The 17,531-nt window shown below is 43.9% G+C and overlaps 1 protein-coding gene across 3 annotated transcripts in view; it reads left to right on the forward strand.

Annotated features, from left to right (window-relative positions):
• Positions 1 to 17,531, forward strand: part of MAPRE2 (microtubule associated protein RP/EB family member 2) — an 87,373-nt gene that overhangs the window by 28,953 nt on the left and 40,889 nt on the right. The window contains exon 1 of one of the 3 annotated variants that reach the window (XM_062488783.1): positions 1,878 to 2,022. The exons of 1 other annotated variant lie outside the window; for it this stretch is intronic. In XM_062488783.1, the coding sequence (XP_062344767.1) occupies positions 1,901 to 2,022 (122 nt within the window). In that variant the 5' untranslated portion in view covers positions 1,878 to 1,900. Of the gene's footprint in view, positions 1 to 1,877; positions 2,023 to 17,531 lie in introns of those variants that run through there. One more of the 3 variants, XM_062488792.1, reaches the window with a different exon arrangement.

Genomic DNA, 17,531 nt, shown 5'->3' on the forward strand with positions numbered 1-17,531 from the left:
GTTGGTGTTATTGATTTTATTCACTTTATAAGCTCTCTACAAATGGTCTATATTATGAATATAATCATGTAAACCAAACTTTCAGTAGTGTCATTTCAGCCTGGAAGATTAGGTAAATTAGTGTCTCTGAGAACATATTAGAAATACTCACATGGCTTTTGTTTGACCTACCATCTTAAAATTCTTTTTAAAAGAGAGTTGGATTGGAGGGCATGTATTTAAGATGTTAACAGATCAGCCCAAATATTTTACATCTAGCAGTTTTGAGATCATACAGACCTGTTTAGAGACTGTGCCTATAGCCACCCTTGTTGGTTTCTACTTAGAGAAAACAATTTATAAACAGCTGTATTTTAGTACTGTGGTAGAAGTGTGGATTTTGATGCACTATTGGGAGTCGAGGGCAGGTTTTGACAACAGTGAAATTCAGGTCTGCTCCTGAGGATGACCAGCATTGATCTGTGGTAATGTCAAACTTTGAAGTGCATTGCTAATTAGGCAAGGGGAGATAGGCAGAAATCATAGAGCTCTGCAGAGGGAAATGGACTAGGGAGGATGCAAGAACTCTTCTAGAAGAAGGGGAGGAAAAGATGAGAATTGTGTGATTGGTGGTGCTACCAGCACCAGAAGTTCAGTGTGCTACTGCCTTGGCAGGTCTCTTCCCTTCTTTTTTCTGATCCAAGGAAGATTTTTTTAAAGGATGTGCCATCAAATGGGGTTTTTTTGTGCATAAGCCTGAGAGCAGGAGGATGCTGTAAACGTGAAGTGCAGATTGAGAGGTGTGGTACAGTGGTCTCCAATGAAGTTGTAAGCAGGAATACAGAGCTTGGTAACGTGAACATCTTCGTGCTTGGGGTGGAAATGCAGGTGGAGTAGCAGACACCGGAACAGGGGGGCGGGGGGGGGGGGGGGGGGGAAGAAAGGCATAAAATAACTAAGACCTTCGTGTGATGTTTTATTATTGAGAATCCATGATTTTCTACATCTTATAATCTCATGCCACTTGATATTTATGCACTTTTTTAAAAATAAAGCGTTCGCCATATGACAGGCCGAGCCCACGCTGTGATTCTTGCGAGCTGCAGCCCGTGCGGGCGGGCTTTGTGCGGTGGGGATGGCCATAGCCCCCGGCACACCCGCGCCGAGGGGAGATGCTGGGGAGAGCTGGGCGGTGTTCCCTGCTGCGGCTCGGCGCTGTGTAACCGAGCAGCCCGGCGTGGGGGCTCCTTCAGGAGAAGGAGCCTGAGCCCGATAGCTCCTTGGCCCAGGGAAAAGGCGGACGATGCTGAGGTACCGGGGCGCGGAGGGCGATGATGAGGCATCGGGCGTCGAGGTCCCGGCCGGTCTCGCACTAGCCGGGCGCACGGGCGGCGGTCGCAGGCGGAGGCGGGCAGGGGCACGGCGCGGTCCCCACGGGAGAGGCGGCGTTTGTGCGCCGCCCAGGGGTGCAGGGACAGGCGGTGGGGCGGCGGGACCGCGGTGACGCGGCCGGGACGTGCGCGGGGCTGCCCCGTCGCTTTGTCCGTGCCTGCGCCGAGCGGGGGCCGCCGAGCGGCTCGGGCCCCTCCGCCGCGGGGCCAGGCGGCTGCCCCGCACTGCCGGGGCGAGCGGCTCTTTGTGTGGGGGCGCGGGGCTGGGCGGGCCCCTCTCTCTCCCTGCCCTCCCTGCCTTCCCTGCCCTCCCTGCCTTCCCTGCCCGCCGCCGTCCCCGGGCGCAGCGCAGCGCGGCGCCGGCCGGTTGCCATGGCGAGGGGCGGTCACGTGCGGCGGCGGCGGCGGGGCTGACGCGCGGCGGGGCGGGGCGGGGCGGGCGGCGGAGTCGCGGCTGCCGCCACCTTCCGCACACCAGCAGCAGCAGCAGCGGCAGCAGCGCGGGGCTCTGCGGAGCGGCGGGAGCGCCAATGCCCGGACCGACCCAAGCCCTGTCCCCAAATGGCGAGAACAACAACGATATCATCCAGGATAACGGGACCACCATCATCCCCTTCAGGAAGCACACGGTGCGGGGGGAGCGCTCCTACAGGTACTGCGGGGGGGCTGCGGCGGCGCGGGGGGCGGTTGCATAAGGCGGGCGGGCTGCAGCCCCCTCCTCTCCTCCCGGCCCCGCATTGTCCGGCTGCGGAGCGCTCGGGGGATAGGCGGGATGCGTGCGGGGACTCGCCGCGCCCGGGCAGAAGAAAGGCGGTTAAAAATGATAATTAAAAAAAAAAAAAGGAGAGAGAGAGAAAAGGGGGGGTAAAAAGGAAGGCAAGAACGCCCCCCGCGCAAGCAGCCAGCTCCCCTTGGAAAAGAGCCGCAGCACCTCGCTGCGGATCTCGCAGGGAGGCGGCGCAGCGCGGGAGGCGGCGGCCGCGGATGGCGGGGAGCGGGCAGCCCCTGCCCGGCCGGGGGAGCCGCACCGGGCACCGGGCAGCGCCCGCCCCCCACACGCCGGTGTGCGGTGACAGCCGCCCCCCGCTCCTCGGGGCGGGGGTGACAGCTCTGCCGGTGCCTGCGCGAGGGAGGGCGGCTCCATCCCCGCCCCCCGCCGGCCCCATTTTGTGTTTATTTGTCGTCTCTCGTTTGGGGGGGACACCCGTCTTTTGTCGCAGTAGTAGGCATTTTTTGATGAATCCTTTGGCGTGCGTTGCTGGCAGCGCTTCTGCATTAACATCTCTGACAATATGTTCCGGCAGATAAGCTCATTAAAATTGTTTGCATTGTTTGATAAGGGTCGCGGCGCAGCCCGGAACGCAACTGGTTTGATGTGCTCCTTGCTACCGACTCGAAGGGCGATAATACGGCCGGTGGCTCCTTATGTCAATATACAGTTATTTTAAATGCTGCCTGGATGACAGCAAGCAGTGCTTCTGCAGAGAACACGCCCCTTAAAGCTGATTTTCAAGCAGCAGGAAATGATGCTGCTCTCAAATATCTGCCTGAAGTGGCGAGTTGTAAGCTCGAATGCATGAAAACAAGCGTGGATGGCTTGCTTGTTTGTCTGAAGAAAATCACAGCATTTTTTCTTCTGCTGAGGGATAACGGAGCTGCTATCGGCATTTGGCCATTTAATAACCTTAACAGTGAATCTCATTGTTGTTCACACATTTATGGGCGAGCGTGAAATGCCTCGGAGACCCCAGTGTGTGGTTAGTTTGAATTGCCCAAAATTTAGTATGTGTCTCTCTATGAAACTGTTTTTACTTTGTGCAGCGGAAGCCCTGTGCACACATTTAGCACAAAGTAGCGAAATTGCTTTTGCAAGGACCTATTTCTACTTGCAGAAAGCCTGGAGCTCTCACTTCCTATATCAGCTGAGTTGTACAAGATCCTGTTTTAGGGGAAAGCTGTATTTCTGTCGTGCAGTTAAGCAGAAATTTGAAATAGATTTGAAATATCATGCATGTGCATTTAGTTATTCTGACGTGTCACAGGTACCACCGATTGCTAACTTGTTTCCTTCAGAAGAGCTTTTTGAAAAACCTCTGTTACATGAGGTTCTCCATTCTTTTTCAATAGGTTTTTATGTGTTCTTCTGCAGTCATCAACGAGTCAGTTTACTTGTCCTTTTGTCTGTCATACACTGAACTGTGTCTAGAAAAGACATTTTGTGAGGCTGCTGTGTTCAGCACGTGATTACAGGAGTAACTATATCACTTGCCCAATTTTCCAGAAACTGTGAAGATACTCTGCGTCTGAATAGCCTGTCGTCCAGAGAAGTGCTCTGTAGTCCTTTAGGGATTTGTATCCATTTGTATCCCTCTCTAGAGCAATATCAAGGAATACAGAACTACTGATTGCACGTTATTTTTGGGCAGTAAATATGAGATCCAGTTCAATGTATTTCAGAAATAAACCTTTAATGAACAAATAAAAATTTCCACTGGGCAATTCTATTTAGGTTGGTTTTTTATTCTGTTTTGGTTTTTTGTTTGTTTTTTGTTTGGTTTTTTTTTTTCCCTTTTGGAAACTTACTGTGTTCTGCATAGTCGTAACTCCTGCATCTGTTGATTTCTTCCTTTCTCCTGGAGAAAGGGAGAATGACACTTAACTTGCTTCCATCTGTAGCTAAAGTCCTTTAGGAGATAAATGTCATTCATAACAGAAGGGAAATGTTACAGAAAATACCTGAAAACTCTGGTGAAACTTCTTGATACTGGAAAAAAGTAACTTTTTAACTTCCATGACAACCTTTAGTAGCTAGGCAAGTTTGGTCCTTATTCAGTGTGAGTGGCAGCAGGAGATCACTGGATACAACAGATGAATTCCATCACTTTAGTGCCTGCTGCCACACTGGACTGTCAGTGCCATTCCAGACTTCTGGAGCAGCTTGTAGGACCTCACCATATGACACATCAAGTTGCTATGCCTCTGATTGTTGGGCTGGCTTCTTCCATCTAGGAATATGGAATAAATATATCATTAAACACAGCCTGGAGCTTGACAGCAGATGAGCAGTTGTACAAAGCTAAAACACTTCTGCATCCTGCAGCTTTGTTCCTAAGTTAACCTGCATCTAATGTTATGTATGGAGGTTCAGTGTTTACCTTTCAATCCTCCTCTCCTGTAGTAACAGAAATGCTTTGTCATTTTACAACTTTTAACATGTTCTGTATCATAAATATTTTAAAACAAAAGTAGTATTTTCTGATCAGAAAATTTGTGTTCATCAAGTTAGATAAAACCCCCCCTTTGCTATTTCTAATACCAGGTTTTACCAAAGATTTGATATCCAGCTCCTGAAGCAGATTTTAAAACAGCTGCAGGTTGCACCGTTTTACAGACTAGGAAGCTGACATGGAAGGAGCTGCTCTAAGTTATCCATGGAGTTGAGGATGCAGCAGGGAATTGAGCCTATACCACAAATCCCAGCCATGTGCTCTGTACGCAAAGCCACAAATACTTTTCCCAAATCTTCCAAAGGACATATTATATTTTGCAGACTGGGACATACAGGCCCAAGGTGTTAAGTTTCTCACCCAGCTTTACTTAGCTGGTAAATGGAAACCAGGCACTTTGGCATAAAATTTAGTCACAGGGTGATGTTACCTTTTAGAGTTAATAACTGTAATCAATCTGTTTTGCTCAAGTGAAATGATGTTTCATGTGCTTCAGATCAGGAGACTGTTTAAAATTTGGTACTGAGGTGTGTTTTTGTTGGCCTGAAGTAGACTTGGGATAACTTCTGGGAATGGCATTACATTTAATGATAGTTTCACTTCTGTGTTCAAAGATGGCTGAAATAATTCAATGAGAAACCAAATCAACAGCTGTGTGAATTTTTTTTTTTTTTTAAATAAGTCATGTTTGCAGTTTTTTTGCCAGACTCCAGGTATCTTGTGTGGTTGTTCAGCTCATCATATTTTTAAAAAGCTAAAGTATTAAGAGTGAATACTTCTAAGTTCATAGACTAGGCACACCTAGTCTAAACCACCCTGATCCTAAAGAGACAAGCTGTTGTACCTTCCTTTGCAGGATACTGTGCTTAACTTCCACTTTGTCTCTCTGTGTTGCTAGAAAAAATGGTTTTCTGGTACTTCATTCCCTGTCTATATTTAGATTTATACTCAGAACTTGCATGAAGCAGAGGTGTAGGGGCTGACTTCCTGATTATTTCTCTTCAAATCACTAGGCTAAAAGGAAAGAGCATTTCTGTTTTAGTTTTTATCTATGAGTGTGTACCTTTCTAATGTTATCTGTTTTAAATATTTGTTTTTCCTAAATGTTGTCTTCATTCTAGAAATGAGTGATCGCGCTGTGCATAATAATGAAAGCTAGACAGCAGTGGTGATTGAATAAGCTGTGGGGTGTTACAGAGAATATCTGGCTGCCTTTTACAGCAGTGTGGGCTGATAACTTCCATGCTGAAAGTCTAGATTTACGTTGTAGCAAAATCTGTTTTGGTCTTTGCCTTCCAAACTCCGCAGTGAATTGCCGGATGCAGGCTGGCCCCGGGCAGCAGAGAGCATCCTTCCCTCTGCAGGAGCTGCCCCTGTCTCTGGTGACTCTGTGCCTTCCACATGTGTGGCTTTACTCAGGGTTCAAAGGGGTCCTATGGCTTTGCCTTACTCTGGGCAGAAGGAATTTCTTGCTCTAAAGTTAGGTTCCACGGAATATGGTAAGCAGATAGATACACTGAAGTAAAAAAGACCATTTGTATGGATGAAATTAATATATAAAGGCCCAAGATTGAGTACTGGGAAGATGATACAGAGTAAAAGCAGTGAGTTGTCTTCTCACTTGACAGTACAGACCGGTGTGACTTCTGAAACTGTAAACTCCAGACAAAGCAAATGCCATTAAATATATTAGTAAGTGAATCTTTATTTTCAGAGGCATTTGCTCTTGACCTAGCAGTCTTATTGCAGATTGTGAGAATTTTGCCCTAGATTTCATTGAAAGCAGGAAAACAGCAATAACAAATGTTAAAAAGAAATGTCAACAAACCAATATAAATTGCACCTCATAAATTTGGCCTGTGCTTTCCTAAAAGTTGTAGTTCTGATAAATCCCTTGTCTGCCAAGCATCTGGATTGCAATGAGATAGTTACTATCAGGGAGAAGACCATCATGATGACTTAGATCCAGCAGCTTACTTGCCAGCATTGAAGAGGGACCATGGCAGAAATATTTCCTTGGTTCCCATCAGCTTAGGTACCCTCTATTTTCTCTTCTTTCACTTTCATAAAGCTGTCTTCCTATTGCTGCCACTGCTGTACTTCTTTAATCTTGTTTTCTGCTTAGGGAGTACTCTGCCTAGAGAGACCTGTTTTGGTGAGACTCTTCTGCTGGGCAGATCCAGCTCTCAAAAAGCACAAGATGAAACTGTCTAAAGATAACTGGGAATAACATGTGAGTGCATGTAAAAGTCTCTGAGGGTTAGGAGGATGCCTCTGCTCAATACTACATCAGTAGTTTGAAACTTAGATAGTCCCTGTCTGCATTATTGGGATTCTCTGTTGACCTGGACTTAGATCTTCCTTGAAGGAAATGCCTTCATATTGCTTTGGGGATTGGAGGTATTTGTTTAAATCAGGGGCTAAGAGGGAGGTAGCTTTTTGGGAATTGGGGAGAGAGGGGAGAAAACACTCCACAGATAGCCCAGTTTGTGTAAGGAAATTTAGGTAGTTTTCAGAGAGTACAAACTCCTCAGCTTACACCCAAGTGCTCTTGTCATAAAGGTCTGAGAATGCCTAATTTGCACCCAGCCTCCTTGGGTTTCAGAAACATCCTGTAGGTGGGAGGCTGTGTTCTGATTTTTGTTGTATGATGTGGTTTTCTTTAAGCTACCTTGTTGAGCTGCATAGCAACAGCAATGTGTTTTTGGCATATTAACAGAAAAAGGAGCAAGTTTGGGACACACGAAAACTGAACTTGATGCTGGCACTTTCAGAAACACATTTTGGCTTCTGCCTAGTGTCTTCAATCTAGTCTTCCTAGAAAACAGGCACTGAAAAATATGCTGCATTGTGAAAGAAAGGTGATTTGGAGGTGGGGCTGTGGAGCAAGAGACCTTGATTAAAGCTATCTCTTTGGCTTGTTTGAGGGAGATGCAGTTAACTCTTCTGGACCACAGGAATGTTCTTCCAGGGGACATACCTCAACTAACCTTTGGTGATATAAAACTTGCCTTGGGAGCCATTAAGCAAAGACAGTGCTTGGTAGATCTACATTTCGAGCCTTGGCATTTGAATGTGTGACTTTATAAACATCTTCAGAGGTTTTGGAGTTTAGCGGAGAGGTTAGTTTAATTTGACAGTCTCTTCTCCTTCCTCATGCCCAAAGCTAATTATACCAAAGGCTCGGTAAGGAAGCAGATAAATAGTGTGCCAGCTTTTCATTTTGGAAGTGCAACTTTCAGCCTTTGTTTGATAATTGGAAACGAGTGGTCTCGCCACATCTGTTCTCAATCACCCAACCACTGAGTGGGTTGGCACGAAGGCTGCAGTGGCGCGGTGGCAGCAGCAGCAGCCAGGCTCGCGCTGCTCCGGGACAGCGTTTGGCTGCTTGCATCCTTCCAGCTCCCTGAATCCTGGCCTCCAGCTAGCAGCGCTGATCGCTCACTTCCAGGATCAGTGCTAGGGAATGTAAATGGAAAACATCCGTGTTTCTTCTGTGGATGGTGTTAGCTGCGCACTGCGTGGCTGCTTGGATCTTGCTTAGATCTCTGCTGCCTGACTCACCAATAAAACATCTTCTTCGTACTGTTTCATTACAATTAGGTGGGAGGGGAAAGGGAATATCAGCTGTAAAAGTTTACTAAACATGCATTTAACTGTTGGGGTTTAAAAAGGGTGGGTTTTTAAAAATTCTTTTTAGCATAATTCTACTGTTTTGTGCTTTGAAATATTTAATTCAAGATTAAAATCTTGCCTGTGATATTTTGACAAGAGTTTGTCTCGTTTTGTAGTGGTATACTAAGTTATCTAATATTTTGTAGAGAAGGCTCTGCATATTGAAAGCACACCCATTAAACCTCTCAATTTAGCCACTTTGAAATATAGAGCCCCACGATTAGTGAAGGGTGCCTTTGTGTTAAATCTGTTTTTTTCTTTGCTATGCTATCCAAACAGGAAGTGTAAACATTCATCAGTGAATCGAGACTTAAGGATGTAGCTTCCGTAGGAAATCCTACAACTGTGCCAAATCATTCTGCCTGGAGAGAAATATGCCATGGAGGTTGTATTGTTGATCTTCTGGCCTTGTGTATGACCACCTTGCATTGTATTGTTTCAGAGGCTTCATTTTCAATATTATGTTTCTTGGCAATTTGGAACCCTAAGAGGGATCTCAGTGGTGGAACCCTTAGTTGAGATCTGTGCACTTCAGTTTTATCTTTTAGGAGCAACTCAAGTGAATTTTCCCCCCTACAGCAGGGTTCCTTAGTACCATACAGATTTCCTACCCAAGCAGCTGTAATTATTCAGAGATGCACATGAATGCAAATTCTTTCATGTCACTCTGGAATGCAGTGTTAATGCTCAGAAGGGCTTTGCTGGCATTATGTATTAAACAATTTTGGGGGAATGAAAATTCATTTTAGGCAAATCTTACACAGTTGTTATGCTTCGCTTCTTAAGGTTAATCTTTGTGGAGCTGGTCCAGTAATATCATGAATAGGGAGCACTGAAATATTTGAAGTAGAATACTCATTTGTTTTACTTACAGATTCAGTGTTAGACAAATCATAGCTTGTTAAAATAACTATAGAATCTATGAGTAATTGTTTGTATGGAAGTGGAACACATAATCCAGTGATATGAAAGTCCCACAGGAGCTTGTGTATACAGAAAGACCATGGTGTGTAGGAGTGCTGAGAACAGGGAAGCAGTGGTAATTGGTTGGATGGAAGGGATACATTTTCCCAAAAAGACAGCATTCAATTGTAATTAGTCATTCTGTTGGGAACCTTGTTATGCAGAATGGTGTTTGCTGTATTTTACTGAATTGAATTGTTGGGGTCCAGATTGCTGCCTGCCTATAATAATGTTTCAAAGTTATACGTGATGTAGATTCTGAATCAGGGTCTAAATACACTGTTTTCAGTCAACACATCCATGTTGTGCTAGTTGTCAAATTCAAGGAGGCATAAGAAATATTATTTTATTTTTTTTTTACTTCCTTTAATATCTCTGATGAAGACAGGCTGAGACACCTGGGGTTACTCAGCCTGAGAAGAGAAGGCTTCAGGGAGACCCTAGTGCAGCTTTCCAGTACCTGTAGGGGGCTTGCAAGAGAGCTGGAGAGGGACTTTTTACAAGGGCACGTAGTTGTAAGACAAGGGGCAATTGCTTTAAACAGAGAGTATGTTTAGATTAAGTATTAAGAAGAAATTCTTTACTGTGAGTGATGAGACACTGAAATATGTTGCTCAGAGAAGTTGTGGATGCCCCATTTCTGGAAATGTTCAGGGCCAGATTTCACAGGGCTTTGAGCAGTCAGGTCTAATGGAAGGTGTTGCTGCCCATGGTAGAGGGACTAGAACTGTGTGAGCTTTAAGGTGCCTTCCTACTCAAACCATTTTGTTTTTCTGCATATTTCTGCCTGTAGAGGTTTGGCTCTCTAGTGCACATTTTTAATCTGTGGTTCCCAAGTGTGAAATGAGTTCTGCAGCAGCAGGGATGCTGTAGAACTGCCTTGTCTCTCAAGCAGCTCTATTTTTAATATGGTGAGGTGCTTTTTTCCACTAGCACATTATGCACACTCTCCAGTTGTTCCTGGAGGGTTACATGGTATGGACCTGGTGGTACTGGTGAACAAGATGAACGTGAGTCAGCAGTGTGCTCTTGCAGGGAAGAAGGCCAAGCCCACGCTGGGCTGCATTGGCAGGCATGTAGCCAGCAGATCTGGGGAAGTGATTCTTCCCCTCTGGTGCTTCTGAGACAACATCTCACGTCCTGTGTCTGGATTTGGCCTGTCCACTTTGAGAGAGACAATGGCATACTGAAGTGAGTGTGACAGAGGGACACCAGAATGGTCAGGGGGCTGGAGCCTGTGACCTGTGTTTGGTTGGTCTGGGTAGGAGCCAGCTCAGGAGAGGGAAAGATCTCACTGCAGCCTTATCTGTCTAGTAGGAGACTGTGTGCAAAGAAGATGGAACCAGATTCTTCTCTGAAGAAAGAGAAAGGATGAGAGGCAATGACCATCAGCAGCTGCAGCAGTAAAAAGTACTTTGGATATTGGGAGAAATGTTTACACAGCCAGGACACTCAAACACCGGTAGTTACCCAAAGGGGCTGTGGAATATCTGTCCTTGAAGGGACTTGAAACTGAGAAAAATAGGGTCAGCAGCAGCCCTCTCTTTGTGTTTCTACAGTGACTGGGAGGCTGGAGCAGATCACTCTGGAGTTCCCTGCCTACCCAAGTCAGTTTATGATCCCATTCTGTAACTCTAATAAACATAAACAGCTCGTGGCTTAAAAAACAAAATAATGAAATCACGTGCTTTAAAAATGAAAGGAATATAATCTGGAAACAACTTTTGTACTTCCAGGGAGGTGAAATCAGCCTTGTCATAAAAGGTTTCAAATGGAAAAGAAAAATATGTGTATGCAGTCTCAGTATGACTTCATCAGTATCAAACATTATACTACTGCTGCTGCAGTATATTAATTCATATTCATATAATTTCATATTGCCTTCTCTAAAACACTGGGAGCAACTTCTGCAGTTTAGTACCCAGAGATGATCAAAAGTTTGTAGAGACACAGCAGAGCAAAGGCATAGTTTTGCTGTATCATAAAATTAATTACGTACATTGCAACCCAAGATTATGTCTTGAAGTTCACAGCTGGTAAATTGCTCACTCTGCTTTTAAGGGATTGTAGCATTTTTCATGCAGCATTGTTGCATCATAGCATTATTGATAAGTTTAATCTGTAGAAATGTTTTAACTGTGAGCACATTTCTTGAACTGTGTCAGATGGCTGCTTAGTTTGACATGCTTTTACAGGGAGTGGTGCAGAACTGTCTTGTTGCTTGTCCTGCAGCAGCACTGAGAGGGTCGAAGGAACTAAATATTCACATTGCAACCCAGATTACCTTCTTAACTGAACTTACATGTAGTTGAAGGCAATTCAAGCAATAAACTTTTCTTCCTTGTTTATTGAGAGACTTGAGCTGGGTAATGTCACTGTTTGCCAGCTGGAAGCAATACACTTGAGGAATTGACCTCAAGATAGTCGTGAAAGGAGGCCAAATCCTATTAAACAGTACATCTATGTTTCTCTTAGCTTAAGGTCCGAGGCTTTACTGGGGCTAGTAGATGAAGAGTGTTGTAACTAATTCAGTTTCTACAATCAGAGTTACATGAAAGCAATATGCCCCTTCTATAGAACATTATTTAGAAAGCACAGCTTTGGGGATTTCCCCCTTTAAATAGGCAGATGTTAAAAGTTAAAATCTGTCCAAAAGTGGCAGCTTCAAAGACCAACATGATTGAAAAAAAGGGTTTTGAGGAAGCTTTACTTGATGCTGGTAGACACCAATTATGTTAGTACTGCAACAATGGTAAAATCAGTCTGTGGTTACTGGCACACAGCAAGAGTAATATGTTACATAAATCACAGATGGCTGAGTTAGAATGTTCCTACAGGGCAATTTACTTCATGAAGGATTAGTGAATTCTAGTTTTAGTTGCTCCAAAATTATTTTAGCAGTTAAACAATTGCACTTTGAAGTTCAGCCCTGTTCTAGATAGTACTTGGTAGGATTAATTCTTAAGATATGTCATTTACGGGTAGTATGTTGAGCACCAGAATAATTTAAGAGTGCTTCTTCATCTGTTATAGTGTTAACTCCTGAGAATAAGGGAATAGGTCAAGTTACCTTGGTATCCACAACCCAAATTAAGTGTTGTGGCTGGTAGTCTTAACACTTGCAGTCTGTATGTTATTAAAAATGGTTTGTCAGGAGTTTGTAATAAGCCAGTGACGGGGTATTTATTTGGGCCTATATCAACAGCATTGGAGATGTCAGTACTTTAAGATTTATTATTATCATCATTATTATTTTTAGTCTAGCTTTCACCAGTGTTTGAGGGAGAAGAGGGAGAGAGATTGGCCTCAAAGCCTAGCAAAAAGCTCTGCAGTGTGTTGGTGCAGTGGTCTGCAGGGGCAGTGCTGGCAGGGGACTTTGAGCTGGTTTGTGCCACAGGTGTTGTCTGGAGCTTGGTCTGCATTCCTAGCAGAAAGCCTGGTGCTTCTTCTTTCCCCCCAGATGGTAGCAGAGCTGTGATAGCAGTGGGAAGTCTGGGCAACCCTACTAAAACTTAATATTTTCATTCCAAAAATACACAGCCATGTTTTAGAGAGTGATGCACCAGTGACAGCAGCTAGCATGGTTGCCTGTTGCTTCATCTGGTGTCACATGCTTGTTTACAACTTCAGGTCTTAAAATAAATGTTGTCTTATACCCCTAACGGGTGTCATCACCTTCCTGCCAGGATGACTTGTTCAGGGATGGAGTGGAGCTGGCTGTCTGGCTGATACCCCAGCAGCTCTGTCATGCATGCTGTGTTCTGGCACCTTTGCCCGTGGGTCCTGGGATGGCTGCATGCATGGTTGCTGTGCTGTTTCTTGTCCCTTACTTGGTATCACTCTGGGAACTTTTGAACTGAGGGTGGCCTTAGAAGGCTGCTTAGAAAGGGCCTCGTTTTCTGCAAGAACAGCGAGACGGATTCAATGATCCTTTGTGGGTGCCTTCCAACTTATCCTGTGATTCTAACATATATGTATATTAAGGTTAGAATAAATGCTGCAATGCATAATTCAGTTCATATCTACACTTGTTTTTAATGTAGGAGAGAGAAGAGTTGATGCATGACAAAGTCCCTGTGCTCTGTATCGTAGTGCATCATTTGTGAGTAGGAAAGCTGTACTGCAGTCCCTCCTTAGCTAGTGCAAGAGTTGTCCCATGGGAGCCCTCTCCTCTTGGACAGCCAGGGTTTTTAAAGTGCACTGCAGTGTCTTGTTAGGAAACAGCAGCTCTGTGCAAGGAGAAATGCACTGCACTTCCCCTTGTTGAATTCTCCCCTTTTCCCTTCTTCCCAGTCTTGTCCTCTTCTGGAACCCGTGGATGTTCAGTGCCTGTCTCCTGCTGAGTCACTGCCTCTCTTGCCTGGCTCTGCAGGGTTGTGAGGCACTTGGAGGCTGCTCAGGTCCCCCATCAGGAGGGCTGTATAGTATTACAAAATCTCACTTTCCATTAGGTTATGCTTGGAGTAAATCAGCGTGTTACTTTAGCCTTTCACCTCGGAATGTATGTACACTGGAGAGGAGGAGGAGGGGGCAGCGAAACCCTGGATAGGTCAAAACTAAATTCATTTGGTGACTTCATCTGTCTCTAGTTGGATCTCATCCCTACTGAAACTCCCAAGCCTGCCCGCAGCGTTTTCTGGACTTAAAAGGTGGAAATGGCAGGAGCTGGGAGCAGCCTGGGCTGCAGCGCAGCTGCTGTCCTGCTGGGCTCTGCATGACACAGTGCCCTGCAATCCCAGTGCCCAGCACTGCTGGCTGCTCTCTATCTGGGGTTCTGATTGTTCTTAGCCCTTCCTAATCATGGGCAGCTGTTCCTTAGTGTAGACACAGGTAGCTGCATCCATGGTGTTTTGCCTGGAAGTTCACAGGCTGCGCTCAGATGGAGCCAGTGGATTTGGGGGCAAGCTCTCCTCCACTGCTGTGTCTTCATTTCCCCCTAAATCTGTATTTGCTAAATAACTTGAAAATCTCCTCTCTGAAAGTGAAACTACTCATCCATCCACTCGTGGGAGCAAAATAATAAGTTTCCCTTGTTTTATTTTCATTACTTAGGGTAGGAGCTGAGGTTTGCTTGCTTAGGCTGCCTCTCAACACATCCTTTCTTCAGTGGTCAGGACTGATGTTACTTTGCTTCATGGCACATTTTTAATCTCTTGGAAATCCTTTAGCAATGTCTGTATGTTTGCTTGGTAATCTGTTATCATACATAAGGGAAAAAATGAAAAAAAGAATTTAAGTTCCTACTTGTCTGCGTAAATTGAGACTTTGTTTAACAGAAGATTAAATGCTGGTTCATTCATCAGCTTTCTAGAGGTTTTCTAATTATAAAATGGTCATAGACATCTTTGGTTTTCTAAAATGTAGGTGTTTCTAATTAACTTGAGTTTATTGTACAACTCTGAGAATTATTTTCCTTTGAATTGCCTTTTTTTTTCCCCTTCACAAATCCCCTCGTCTGTTGTGAAAGGTAGACTAGTTACCAGCATCTGTTGTGAAAATCTGACAGGTTGAATGTCTTCCTTCAGGGTATCAGAGCAGCAATTCAAGCTTAAAATCTAGGAGTTGAAAGCCTTGGCAGGAGGAGGGTAATAACTAAGTAAAAGCAGGGAAGTTTCTTTAGCATTGCAGCCTTGCCACAGTTGCCTTCTTAATTTGTAGTTACATTCTTTTTATACTGAAATTTGTGTGTCCTTGGCCCATGTTAACTAGCTCCTGTCTGTTCATCAGAAAACATTATTATGGCTTTGTTCAGCTGCTCTAAGGTGTGGTTTGAGGGTGCTGTGCACTGCTGTGGTTCATTTCTAATCTGAGTGAATATACCTGCATGGAAATGGTGGTGGCCAGAGGCTCTGAATTGCTTCCATTTTGTGTAAGCTATTAATTTCTGCCTTTCTTGAGCCTCTATCATTTGTTAAGAATGCCTTTTTTTTTCCTTTTAATTAACATTTGTTTGCTCATAGAAATTGATAAAGAACCCTCCAGAGCATGCAAATACTCTCAGCCATAATTAAGATATTATGTAGTTAGGTGTTTCTGATGCATTGTCCTTGTGGTGGCAAAGGTGAACCCTGAAAAAAAAAAAAAAAGGAATTTTGTTACTTTAGACATTGCTGTTTCATTGCCACAGTTTCAGTGGCAGCAGGAATGAGAATGTAGCTGGAGAAATAAAGTCTTGCTTATGATATGGAAATACAGCTGGCAGATTAGAGTGAATGCAAATATGACTGGCACATGCCAGTGTCAGTGAATGTGGCTTGTCCTTCTCAGGTGGACTTCTGGGTGCCCTGGAATCTTCAACGCACTAAATAATTCTCCTGGAATTTGAAACAATTATCTTCATTTTTGTGAACTACCCCAGTTTAATAACTAGTTAGTGAATAAATTGCTAACTGTTTCTAAAAGCTATGCAGTATACAGTACATTGCTAGTTATTAGGTCATATCACAGGGATTTCACATTTGAGGAAACAGAATATCTGAAAAAGAGTCAGTATTTTTCTGCCTCTCATATACAAGTTTTTTTGGGAGGGTGGTAAGTACCACATAAAGTCATATGTAGTACAAACCAGAATTACCAGGAGCCTTTATAGAAAGTACTCAGATTTGGTTCTAAATCAGTCCTTTAGACCCATCATAAACATTTATGTAGGTCAGAACATATTGGCAGGAAGCCTCTAATTTAAAAGAAAATATCCCTCATCCAATCAGAGTACATCTCTATTACTCTAATTTCACTTGCATTTAAACAGGGAAGTGCAATGAAAACAATAAAAAATATGCTGTTGGCTGTGTTTAATGATAATCCGACAATATTCAAGCCTTAAAATGTACATGGATTGCCTCAGTTTCATCTAGACTTTTTAGAGTACTTCACAAATCATTTTAAGTCAAGTCAGATCCATGTGATAAATGTAAAATGACATTCAGAAGTGAGTGAGGTGTACAGATAATAAAAATATTTTTAGCATTTTGGGGCTATTTAGTAACATGGGAACAGTGCAAAAGACATGTGACATTCAGCATTTTAAAAACATGATTTTCTCATAGTATTATAATCACAGGATTCTTTTACTTTTTTTTTTCCCCATGGCAGCGCCTCATTGTGATTAATCTTGTCCCTGATTCAGTTTCTGGCTAGATAGAGCCTTTGAGTTGCTTGCTACAAATATCTCTGCAGTTGCAGCACTCTGATGCCACGGTATTTGCTGCAGAAATACAGCATAACTCAAAAGGGAGAGTAAGAACTGTGTTGTCAGCACAGCATAGGAGCCTTTTGTGTTGATTTTCTGTCTGCAGGACTCCTTTCTGTAAAGACAACCTCGAGCATAACTGGCCTCTAATGTCTGTGGCTACAGCTGTGTGCAGTGAGTGTTAAAGAAACAGGCAAGGTCCAGCTGCACATCAGTTGTCATTTCAGGACGGTATAAAAGGGTGAATTCTCCTTGTGCAGGGATTTATTCACTGAATCTGGCAGGTTTCTTCCTTCAGGGATTTCTTTGTTTTTGCAGTAGCTTTAATCTAGAAAGCCTTTTCACCAGCAGCTGCAGCAGTCTCGCTCAGCTTCCTCTTAGCCTTTCTGCTCTTGCCTCCTGCTTTAGTAATTTTTTGGTGTGAGATCTTTTCTTTTATTGGCAATGTCTTGTTATCATGTCCCAGCTTCCAGAAGGCTGCTCTGTACTGTCACACTGACTTTCCACTCCATTTAAAAACTTAGTATCTATTTGTCTCTTTGTACTACTATTTAATACAAATAGGCTGAGTAATGTGCTCTAGGTGGCCCTGCTTGAGCAGTGAGGTTGGACTATGTGACCTGAAGTGGTCCTTTCCAACCTTGCCTATTCTGCCAAAGTGTGAAGGCTTTGCAGGATCAGAGGTGATGGCAAGTGTGGTGAGCTTTTACACTACAAATACATTCACTGCTGTAATCCTTCTATTCCTGTCATTATTACTGGTTTGTTGTGATGTAGTTTCTGCTGTCAACAATCGTCAATTTATCCCTGGAAAAAATAAAGTAAATGTGCTTCTTGCAAAACTGTCTTTAAGAACAGCTGCATAGTACCTTGTAACAGCTGCACTTATCTGTAGCAAGAGCAGTGGAAAATACCCTATATCTCAATGTTCAATGCTGCATATAATGCCTTAAAAAATTAATAGATTTTGGGTGTAATGTTTGCAATCAGGCATGCTGAGCCAGTATATTTCTAACTGGGGAAACTGCTTAAGCATGTACATGATTTTCAGCAGCTGTCTGATCCTCTGAACTCATGTCTGTGGTGTCTAGTTGTGCATGTGTAAAG

Source organism: Cinclus cinclus, chromosome 1 (assembly GCF_963662255.1).
Source record: "Cinclus cinclus chromosome 1, bCinCin1.1, whole genome shotgun sequence".
Lineage (NCBI taxonomy): Eukaryota > Metazoa > Chordata > Aves > Passeriformes > Cinclidae > Cinclus > Cinclus cinclus.